The 11915-nt window shown below is 46.0% G+C and overlaps 3 protein-coding genes across 3 annotated transcripts; all 3 read right to left on the reverse strand.

The window, feature by feature from the left end:
- Positions 1–1540: 1540 nt before the first annotated feature.
- Positions 1541–2704, reverse strand: N7446_008820 (transaldolase; the record flags this gene model as incomplete). Its single annotated transcript, XM_058517565.1, has 3 exons — positions 1541–2505; positions 2577–2588; positions 2647–2704. The coding sequence occupies 3 exons, from the start codon at positions 2702–2704 to the stop codon at positions 1541–1543; spliced, it is 1035 nt and encodes a 344-aa protein (XP_058371211.1).
- Positions 2705–4661: 1957 nt separating this feature from the next.
- On the reverse strand, positions 4662–6974 carry N7446_008821 (uncharacterized protein; the record flags this gene model as incomplete). Its single annotated transcript, XM_058517566.1, has 5 exons — positions 4662–5293; positions 5355–5427; positions 5493–6322; positions 6380–6697; positions 6746–6974. 5 exons carry the CDS (start codon positions 6972–6974, stop codon positions 4662–4664), a joined length of 2082 nt encoding a protein of 693 aa, XP_058371212.1.
- Positions 6975–9458: 2484 nt separating this feature from the next.
- Positions 9459–10544, reverse strand: N7446_008822 (6-phosphofructo-2-kinase-domain-containing protein; the record flags this gene model as incomplete). Its single annotated transcript, XM_058517567.1, has 1 exon — positions 9459–10544. The coding sequence occupies one exon, from the start codon at positions 10542–10544 to the stop codon at positions 9459–9461; it is 1086 nt and encodes a 361-aa protein (XP_058371213.1).
- Positions 10545–11915: the final 1371 nt, after the last annotated feature.

Genomic DNA, 11915 nt, shown 5'->3' on the forward strand with positions numbered 1-11915 from the left:
TGTTGCAAGATATAGGACCATACTAAAGCATTTTATCGTTGCCCCTCATTTTAATGTGGCTCGCTCAATACTCTATGCGTGTTAAGCCCTTGGCGGTGGGATTAGGAAAGAGTTAATTACTCAGTGTGCATTGATCAAGCCGATTTCGAGATGAGTTACTCTTTCTTGGCCCCGCCGCTAAGGCTTAAGCGTAGATAATTGATTATGCCAGCCGCATCAAGGTGAGCGCCACAGTTTTACGCCACGTATATTATGCCGCCTTATAGTACAGAGGCCGTTAAATTTACTGATTAACGTTCAAAAAGTAGAATTGACCTACACATAGCAGAATACAGGACTATAAAGTACCATTTTCCTCTTGCCCATCATTATTCTAATGCGGCTTGCTCAATAATTTATCCCTACTAAGATCTTGGCGGTCGGTCTAGGGGAGACTTATTCAGTGTGTACGCAAAGATGTGTGAAGCGCAGAAGTTGGATTACGGAGCGTGATTGATGATGGCGGTCAGCACTGAGTTCTAAGTACCGGGTGCTCTGAACTGTTGGATTTTGTGCCTCATAGAATTACTTTTTCTTCCTTGAGTAATCAGTAATTATATTATGTTTTGATTGAATCTAGGTTTGAACAACTGGCGAAAGAAGGCACCGAAGCCCAGATCATCTCTACATCGCTGAGGCATAAATGATAGCTTGACGAAGCTTCTAACACTTGAGGAATGCCTACCCACGGGAGTGCCTGGAGCCTCCCAGACTGCAGGTTAGGGTTTCGGCTTTACTATCGAGAAAAGAGAGTTGGTCACACCAGACTACAGGTTGCAGTGGATGGATGGATGGACGGATACTTCCATTTATACTGACCTGTCGCTTTTAGTTGATTTCCCAACTAGACTAAAATACGAATCCGTACTCAGCCTAGCGGGTTGTGTTTAGAATGCAACTCTTTTGGCGATATGCAGGCTACCCTATAGCGATATTCGAAAACAGTTTACCCCTCAGACACTCACACTTTGTTTGTCGGCCCGTATCCGAAACAAGCTGAATATTTTTGGGACAAGTGGTAAGATATAGTCCACTTATAGATTTCTTTAATTTATGAGCTAGCTTGATCTGGCCTGGCGCTGTCTCGGGTACGGGCCGAGAAACGAAGTGTGGGTGTCTGAGGGGTAAACTGTTTTCGAATATCGCAAAACACCGCTGTATGTAGCTTACTACATGCACCTCAATTCCCTCCTTACCAACCACAGTAGGTATCTAGCAAAAACACGAACTTTACAACAGAGGATAAACCAGAAGATTTTTGAGTTTATCACTTTCTCATGTCTACCATCTTCCTTGCTTTGAATCTCTTCAAGGGGGATATACTAGGGTTAATTTAGCCAGTACGCCACTCAGATCACTTAGAACTATGATTACACACTCCGAGTGCTTTCTACGGAATATTAATAAGATGGTTATCAATTTACCAACTCTAAACAATCCAAACTTCAATAAGATACAGTACAAAGACAGTACAAACGAAACCATTTAAATCAGCAGAATTTCAAACCTGAAGCTTCTGCTTGAGCAAATTTTTAAGAATGACGGCGTCAGCGGCAAACTTCGAGATGCCCTCACGCAGCTTCTCGACGGCCATAGTCTCCTCGTTGAAGTCGAAGCGGAACTCGGCCTCCTTGTGGAGGTATTCGCGCTTAGGGATGTCCAGCCCGGCGGCCCGGGCAGAGTCGAGTTTCTTAGGCACGACAGCGGTGGAATTGTACAGTTCCTCCAAGAGGTGGGGCGAGATAGTCAGGTAGTCGCAGCCAGTTAGCTCGGTGACCTCGCCGACGTTGCGGAAAGAAGCGCCCATGACGATAGTTTTGTAGCCGTACTTCTTGTAGTAGTTAAAGATCGCTTGAACGGACTTGACACCGGGATCCTCCTGGGCGGTGTAGTCGCGTTTGTAGGCATTCTTGTGCCAGTCCAGAATACGACCAACGAATGGAGATATCAGGAACGCCCCGGCTTCGGCGGCAGCAATGGCTTGAACCTCGGAAAAAATGAGTGTCAGGTTACAATTTATGTTGTGATCGGCCTGCAGGATGTGGGCAGCCTTGATGCCCTCGTACGTGGAGGCGATCTTGATCAGGACGCGATCCTTAAAGATACCCTCCTCTTCATATAGCTGTTGAATACAGTTAGCATTTACGATTCGTAATTGTATAACAAGTGGAAGGATGTGGACCTTGATGATGTGCAAGGCCTTGTCTACGGAGGCTTGGGTATCGAAGGACAGCTTGGCGTCGATCTCGGTCGAGACCTTGCCGGGAATGATCTTGAGGATCTCCTTGCCGAACTCGACGAGGAGGCGATCTACAGTGGCATCGGCCTGCTCGTCAATGGTATTACCCTTCCGTTTGCCATAGGAGACAGCGGCATCAATGAGGGCGGCATAATCGGGCTTCTTGGAAGCAGCTAGGATCAGGGAGGGGTTGGTAGTGGCATCCTGGGGCTTGTATTTGTCGATTGCTGTGGAACGTTAGAATCAGATCTTCCATCATCACCACGACCCAGTGGCAGAACGCTAAAGGGGAGCATACTGGCAAAGTCACCTGTTGTAAGTATTAGTCAAAGTTCAATAATTGCAGCCGGCTGATCAAGGGGATTCACCAGAGTCGCAGACAATAACGGTACCAGAGTTCTTGAGCTGCTCGAGAGCGGAAGACATAGCGAATGTAAATCAGAAGCAGTAATTAATAGCTGAGATAGATTGACGGTTGGACTAGGAAGAGAAGAAAAGTGGCGGCCAGAGGGGCTTTTGAAGGGTCCGCCACCGGAACGAGCGACCAGAGGCACTTCCGTTAACCAATACAGTTCTCTGGGGAAGGAAAGGCCCGAGGTGCGATTTTTGAAGGGTGCAAATGACGCTGCAGTTGCTGCACAAGATATGTAACACGCGATGGACGTGTCGCCTTGTTTTGCGCAACGTGCCAAGCACTCCCACCGAGGTTTTCACAAAGGGATAATAGTCCGTCCTCGCTGACACTCTATTCATCCTCAATAACTATTCATTTTTGTATCAACATGACTTCAAATTGTGTTAACACCCTCGGCGCAGTGTGCTCCGGCCCATCACGGGAAGTTGATCGACCTGCAAACAGCTACTACTGCGCTGGGTCTGCAAGGTTAACCGGAACCCCATTAAAGACCGCGACTCACCCTGGATTGCGCCGGAAAAAGGCGGGAATCGTTCTAGTTCAACGGATTCAAGTATGATGTCACAACCACTGAGCGGCTGGGATGGGGGTGGGAACGGAAACCCCCAAAGTCATGTTGTTTTGTATCACGCCTCCCCGAGGACAGCGGAAAAGTGAAGCCAGATGTGTACTCCGAAGACCACGGGATTTGAATCGCGGAGCGGTAGCATTTTTAGGTAGTGTTCCACCCGCACCAGATTGCGGCAGTCCATGTTTGAACTAAGAAGAATACCGGAGGCGATTCAGTTATCGAATGTGGAAAGCAGAATGCCGAAAGAGTGAATGGTAATGCAGCATTCGGCTTCATGCTTTTTGCAGAAAAAATATGACTAAGGCTTGAGAGAAGACTCCCTAGTCCATTTCCCTCCCTGGATTCTTGGTAAACCCGAACAAGTACGATTATCGATTTGTAAAGAACGGTTCAATTTTTTTCTTTGTGCGGAACAATGTTACATGTACATTGCTACATCTATCGACTTCTATTGGGCGAATAAAATCCAAGAATCTTCATTGAGGAGCATTTCAGGGATCTCGGGGCTTTTATGTACCTGGATACCTGCATTACTGTATTAGTAGCGAGGTTCTAGCTTTTACAGCAAGCACAACAGCAGGTAAGGCTACTTCCAAGCAGCCAGTGTTTCCTAATATGTCTCCCAGTCCCATACATGCTTCAGGTGGTTGGGGATGATTCTAGTGTCATTGTGGCGCCGCTGAAATACAATACACGGTTGTCGCATATGGAGGTGTTCCTATTTTGACCCATTAGAGATTTTATAATCTGCAATGGTGTCCATCAAAAAGAAGACACTTGATAGCTGGAGTGGCCTTTGTAATTTATTTTTCTTTTTCCACTCTATTAGGCCACTATCTGGTTGCCTTTTAACTTATTCCACAGGTTCAAATTCGGTAGATCTTTATTTCATTAATGTCCACTGCAATCAGAGGACCTGTATTCAATATCCGCGTGTGCTGAGTACCAGATATACATTTCCCTAAACCAAATGAAACACACTGCATAGACATCTTTCTTATCCCAGTCCAGCAACAGTAGCATAGGCGCAGGCAGAACGAAGAGAAGGCGCTTGAAAAGATGTTTCCAAGCCCCAATTAAGATCAAGAAAGGGCTTCGAAATGGGATAGGTACGTAGGGCTGGCCGGAGTACAATTACATGGGCACCACTTTGCAAGCCGCAAGAGCTGCGAGAATGGATATACCTAATCGGTGTGAGACCCAGCGTTTTTTCGTAGGTAGGATTGAGTTTTCGGATTTGGTGACTTCAATCGATGCAGATTTGCTCAATATTATTTTCGGTCAACGTATTCATGAGGCACTGAATTGATAAATCTTTCATTTCACAGTGTTTACCTTGTATACTCAACTACTAAAACTTGACATTCTATTCTAACACCCGTCCAGAATCTAACACATTAGATCGATCGCCAACCCATGTGTCGTGCGTTACGGCCGTCCAGGAATGCGAGATATTGTTTAACACGAGCAGTTATTCCTTCGGAGTCCAAGCGGAATCGTTCATAATTGCTCGGGTTTGACGCAGAATAACCGTAAGAGCTCATACCGACACTGGCAGTAACATACCGAGCCCAGGTCGTGGCCACGTACTCTTCGACGCTGATGATCGGCTTGCCATCTAAGGGAAAGACTGATTCTCGGTATTCCCCACTTTGCTGATCGAAGAGATCGAAGCTTGGGCAGCTGACAATCCGACAACTAATGGAGTGCTGCTCGCGTAATTGCTTTGCGGCGCGAACGGCATGTTGCAAACTTGAACCGCAGCTGACTAACGTCACATCGGCTTCGGTGTCATTCTGAAGCACGTATGCTCCTTTGAGCACTCTGGACCTGCTGGTCCCTGGAATGTTATCAAGAGGATCGCGAGCTACAGAAATCATTGTGGGGCTGTTAGTTGATGCCGTTGCCCACATCCAAGCACCGATCACCTCTTCAGCATCAGACGGCCGGATGTATGTCAGGTTTGGCATAGCACGATACAGTGAATCAAGTTCGACGGGCTGATGAGTAGGGCCGTTCTGGCCCTCGGCTACTCGACGTTAGTACTGGCTGAACCTATTTCATTCTGAGATCGGATTCCGTTGTCTTACCGAACGAGTCGTGCGTTGCAATGTGGATTACCGGAAGGTGGCTGAGAGCACCCATTCGTACACCGGGTGCTGCCTATAAGATTATTGAAACCTCTGGTCAGCAAAATAGGACAATAAGAGCCATCTTGATAAACTCACGTAGATGTAAAACATAAAGAACGTTGCAGTCACTGGTAGAAAGGTTCCAGGATGGAAAGCGGCAATTCCATTTGAAACGGAGGCCATCGCATGCTCTCGGATTCCATGTCTTATATATCGCCCTTTATAGCTCACTGATGGATGAAACACATCGCTGTCCGAATAAAGGAATTTGTTGGAGTTGACAAGGTCTGCACCTCCACCACACAACGAAGGGTAGAAATCCCAAAGCTTTTCCAATATGAGTCCGTTTGACTCTCTGGTGGCCATCCCCCGGAATTGTTCACTGTCTAGATGCTCTAGCAGCGTCTTCAGGTCTGGCTTCGCACCCCGAAGCCGGAAGGCAAACTCGCTGGCCTTTTCTGGATATTCACGAGCATATCTCATCAAGAGGTCCTCCCAGTCCCTTTCTAACGCTTCGCCGTGCTCTTTCCTTTCCCGGAAGTACCTCAAGCAGCGTTCTGATGGATTGTGGGTCGTAGAAGGGTTTTGGCCCGCGGCAATTTTAGATCGAGCCACGCTCTCAGGATCGAAGGCTCCGTGGTGCGCCTTAGCGGTTCCAGCGGTACTAGTACCAAGACCAATCACGGTACGAATGTTGATGAAAGTTGGTTTTCCCTTCAGCCACTTTGCATGATTTAGCGAGGAAATGATCGCTTCGACATCGTAACAGCCATCTAGGACGTCTAGGACGTGCCATCCGGAGGCTCGCATTTTGCCATTTACATCCTCGCTGTTGATCCACGCGAGTGGTCCATCGCAGGTAATGCCGTTGTTATCGTAGATCAAAACGAGGTTGTCCAATTGCAAATGACCGGCAAGGGCAATGGCTTTAAAAACTCTGTCAGTGACTGGTTATTTCGTGACATATATTCAAAGGAAATTACCTTCAAGGGCAACACCTTCCATAAGACAACCATCTCCAGTCATGCAGTAAATGCGGGAATTCACGACTTCGTGCCCAGGTTGGTTAAATTGGGCGGCCAAGTTCTTGGAAGCAATAGCAAGACCAACCGCGTTAGCGATTCCTTGTCCAAGAGGGCCTGTGGTAACTTCAACGCCAGGACACTCAATTTCCGGATGTCCGTGTGCAAGCGTGGTATACCCATTCTCTTTTGCACTTCCATATCCCTTCAGCTCATCCATCGTCCAGGCATCATATCCCGTCAAATAGTTGAGCGCATATAAGAACATCGCACAATGACCTGTTGCTTTGGTTGGTATGAGTTATTCATTGATATCGGTGCACGTACCATTGGAGAGCACAAATCGATCCCTGTTGAACCAGTCCGGGTTCGAAGGATTGTATCGCATAACGTACTTCCACAGGGCCACACCGATTGCTGCCATTCCAATGGCAGATCCACCATGCCCCCCACCGTTCTGGTTGCAGATATCGAATATTAAATTTCTCAGCGTAAGAACGGCAAGGTCATCATCAGACATTTTCACCGGTTTGAGATAGACTTCGGAGGAGCCCATCTTGCTAGATGAGTATAAACAAAGAGAAATATTCTTGTAGTCAAAGAGAACTTCAATGTAACGTGCGTTCAGTAGAGATATTTGTAGGTTATGAATTTATAGGCGTCCCAGACTCGACCATTCTCCCCGGGATCGCATTCCCGAAAGCCACGAGAAAGCACCCAGAGTGGAGGTAATTCCCGGCTGAGCTACGAACCCGCTTGCTGCACCCCGCAGTAACACTTCTGAATCAAACAATTCAAGCACAGGGTCTCCCAGCGGAAAGTGTATCCAGCGAATTTAAAGAATGTACCAAATCTTATATAAAACTCTTGGTCAATTGAAAAGAAAGAAAAACATAAATTTATCCTATCCTATCTTTAATATACAATGTATTTTTTTATGTTTAGCTTTAAATCGTATGTCCTTTTTATAGCCAGATACGCTAAGTTTTCTAAGACTCAGAAGCCATGGGCTATATATTACAAAGAGCGTAGCCGTATTAAAAGGCTTTGTTATAAGGTATGGAGGCTAGAGTATCATTTTGTAATCACCGCAATTAATTTGGTGTACTTGGATGTGCAGCATAGCGGGAACCGAGAGTTGTACTGCCTTGAAACACCACAATACCACGACTTCTGGTTTCTTGTGCTAGGATATTATTTCCCATCACGTTTTTTCAAGTACAAGGATAATTTATCTACTGGAGGGGTGACTCAATGGAGGGCATTATGAGTTCCTCCAGGCGGAGCTTCTGTGGGCTATGAATGTACTGGTCCCTGCTGCAATTGAAACTTTCCAAAAACAAGCTGCTGGCCGCGGTGGTAGCCGAACAGCCTACTGAGATAGGGAGTTCAACCAAACCAATACACCAGCCTCGAAATGAATTCCGCTGCCCGAAAAATGATGTTTCGGCATTTTAATCCATGAATCTCCACGTATTGAGAGCATCAGAACCCCTGTTCCAAAAGTGAAATGGCAGTATCAAGGCTTTTCATTGCAATCTATTAAAAAGACTTGGGAGGTAGTCTAGGGCGCTGTGTTCTCTATCTCAATGCCAAGTCCACTTATGAGTTGACAAAATTCTTATTGAACCTCTCCAACAACAATGAGACTAACGCAAGATCGGTCCCATGTTCAGAGTATTGCCATCTTATGGGAGCCCTACGATCATCTTGGTTTGCTTACTCTCGAATGTTTCATATCAGGTTCGAACGTTGGAACGAGCAATTTTAACCTCTCGGCACCAGATCAATGATGTGAGACCTCATCCAAACTGAGGCTTTGTAAAGATTGGTCCGGTGTAAGCTTCCCGGAACGCATTGTGTAAATTCGCAGAGTAATGCTCCTATTAGTCACATGAATTGTATAGCAATTAACGAATGTTATGGCACCTATACGTAATGATATGGTGATGCCGCCTACCTTTTTAATCTCGCCGTTATATCACTCAAAGCAGAACCTGCGGAATAGAAATTCCGACCCAAAGATGTGTTGCCATTTTTACTTTGAGACATCAATTGACTAGCGTCTTATCCGAGAACCAGTAAATGTCATGAGTTTCACTGTCATCAGGCAAAGTGAAGATACGTAGTTGTAGAGCAGTCAAGCCTGAATTCTACACATGAAAAATTTGCAAGAGAGTCCGTTCGATATCGTGTGACTAGTTGTCACCTCTCTTGGTTATTTGCGTCTCTAAGCCAAAACAGAATTATCTTTATATCTAGCAGGAGCTGCCTACCAAAAGAACACAAGCTCTTGTTCACACTACTACCTGCCTTGTCGAGCAAGTTTGATTACTTACGAGTACAACTAACTGCAGAAGGGCTAGGAATTGTTTGAAATTAGAGCGACCACTCTATATACATATAGGACAGGAAATGATTGGCCCGAAGATTGTTCATAAGCATTTGGAGGACGAAACGAACAAGACTAGTATACATCAGAGGATAAAGTGAATCATACAATGGGAAGCTGGCTTCGCGCTCCTCCTCTATTCATTCCGTACTCAAGTTTGAGAGTTCCTGCTGCATGAATGAACCGGCAGAAAAGTATCCGCTTCATGGTAGTAGCAAAAGCTGCGCGCCGAAACCCCGTATGCCGCCTATTTTAGTCAGTTCTCTGCGTTGGTACACAAAGAATATCAAAATACATCGCCGGTTCAAAATAGCGTGGGTAGACATACCGGTTCCAGACAAAACACAGAATTTTTTGCCACATCCAGTTTTGCCAATTCATGGCGTTGTAAACCAAGAAAATATGCCAGAAGTACGCGCACAACCGCTTTGTGGGTAACAAGCAGCAAATGATCTGTCATTCGTTCGAGTTCGATAATGACTGGGCGAAGCCGATTAATCACATCAACATAGCCTTCACCCCCAACGCCCGGCCAACGATGAAGAAGCTTGTTCCGACTGTGAGAGGCGAAAACAGTCGGATGCAACGTTTGAATTTCCTCAAATGTGAGACCTGCCATGTTGCCCACATTGAGATCGTCCAGCATCTTCATTTCTTTTTTTCGTACAAATCATCCGGGAAAGGAAGCGCAGTTTCGATTGCCTGTGGCATCATGGATGTCCATATGCGGAAATTGGTGAGGTTAAGCATGCCGTTATTTGTGTTGGATAAGCGTGCCTGAGGTAAGTGCTTTGCACTCCATTTGTCTCGCTGTTCCTGTATGAACTCTGACAACGCCCTTGCATACTGTCTTCCTTTGCCAGTGAGACAGGAAGTACGTCCAATTTTCCCTGCCGCATCATCCAAGCTTTCCCCGTTGCATGATATCCATATCTGTCGCTCGGATAGGTTGAAATTCAAAAGGTACTCGACCACGTGCGTTGCCAAATAGCCTCGAATCATGTGAGTGTTCATCTTGCGCCCGACATCGATCATTTGGACGTAAGGTATCCCCTGTTCCTCTTCGGCAATGCCCAGAGGAACGTACAATTTCTCGTAATTGGACACCCTCTGGCAGAAGTCAGCAAGTGCCTTTTCGGGGTTTCGATGCTTGTAGTCTGGACCGGATAGTTTGAGGAGAAAGTTCCTTCTAAGGAGGTCTTGGTCGAAGCAGCAGCTTTCAAGGAAGAGAATACTTGGCTCTGGGCCAGGTCTTTGTTTGATGTGGGAGAGGACAAGCTGGCGCCTCCGCTGAGAGATGTTGGTTGCATCGAGGATACCAATGGTGCCGCCGCGGTGCATGAGCCAGTCAAGTAGCGAATCTAGAGTAGCTAAGGCTATTTGGTCTCGAAAGTTCACTAAAGAGGGGCTGGTGGGATCAAAAAAAGCGGCTGGCGATGTTGACGACGATGAAGATGGCGGCACTATTAGGGGATTGGTTTCAGCGGTCAAAGTCCTTCGTCGATCTCCAACATTGAAGATACGGGTTTCATGTTGCAACCAATTCAGATAGCGGGCCAATTTCTTTACGATGTAGCTCTTTCCTCTCGCGGGAAGTCCAACCATAACAATAACCAGCTTTGCGCCAATATCTCGCGAGGCAATATAACCATCCGGTGAAATTGATGAGCTAGTCAGCCCAGGGATATCGAGAGTAGAAGGTCCTTTTCTCTCCGGGGTCAATTTTGTGTCCATTTTGAGCGGTCGTATGCCCACTATCAAATGGAAATAGCACAGTAGATACGGATCTGGTGCAATTGATGCACAAATATGGGAGTTTGTAAAGATGCAACCAGATAGGCAATGGGCCTTTTCAATATTTGAGTCTGGATTTGGCTAGAAAAGCACGGCAAATCTTGTCCGATCGGGATTGCATCGGGATTGCAAGCAAGGTTGCCCTAGCTGAGCTATATTGACCGTATTTATGAGCTGTCGTTAATTGTGAATCCTAATTACCGTTCGGTTTTCTTTCGTAATACTGATGTGGCTAAAGCAGGCTCTAGCATAGTCTGCGAATTGTTGAGTGGGTGGATTGGATGAGACTAAACGTTCAATGTAACTACTGCGGAAGTAGGAAGAATGCAAGCCCCCATTGAACTTAGGCTCTGCGGGTATGGAACTCGAAACCCGAATAGCAATAAGTAACAATACTGACCCACAGTGAATCAAGAACTGTATACCCTTTAGGTCTCACCTTCTAGTCCGTGATTTCAAATTTCTTGTGCAACAGGTAATGTGTAAAATAATTGATTGTTTATTGATTCACATCATGATCTTTCGCGCCGTCATTTTGGCATCACCTAGGTGAGAGTTGGTCTTTCCCAGGTTGGTATATCGACATAATTTAATGGGCGAAAGTGTGAAGTTCTGAGCACTAAGAAAAAGCCATTCTCGATGTGACTATAAAAGCCTCGGAAAGGAAGATTTGCCCCAGTCAAGTACTTGATAACTATCAGCGTCACAGTCAAATTTGAGAATACTGTAATCAATTTTCTTGGTTCCTGGCCGGGTTCTGCATTTTTCTATCAACATCTAAGTCCCGTCCAGAGATCTGGAAGTCCGCACAACAAAATTAAGTACAGGTTGGTTTTCCGATGGGCTCTAAAGTAGCTGCGGTAGAAGTTCTGGGTCACAAACCGCAAAGATCGGCGTCTCTTAAGTGGCAATTTGCTCTTTCTTAATGGTGAATTCCAGCTAGCGAAAACAATCTATCCGCAGCGGGTGAGAGGTCTGTACCCAGGAGTGGGAGTGTTGACAGAAACCTATTATTTACCATGCGCAGGTCTCCTTGCCAGTGATCACATAACATATGCTACCAATGTAGGCGGTTCAAAAATTGTCCGGTAGCAACATACTGCTACATAGTAAGTAAGTGGTAAGAATCTTCTTAAATATCACAAATTAGCGAAACACGGGACTTTCCACAATTAACTGTTTGGAATAAAGCGTGGAAGTGGTTTCGGTAGCGGGCGGGCAATTGTATGGAGTGAAAGCGGTAAGGGTGTAAAGGTCTGAGTAACTTACTTCGCTTGCGCCACACGCTGACCTCATTATTCGGAATTTGGT

This window comes from Penicillium canescens (genome assembly GCF_028828765.1).
Source record: "Penicillium canescens strain IBT 15451 chromosome Unknown utg000005l_segment0_segment0, whole genome shotgun sequence".
NCBI classification, from domain to species: domain Eukaryota; kingdom Fungi; phylum Ascomycota; class Eurotiomycetes; order Eurotiales; family Aspergillaceae; genus Penicillium; species Penicillium canescens.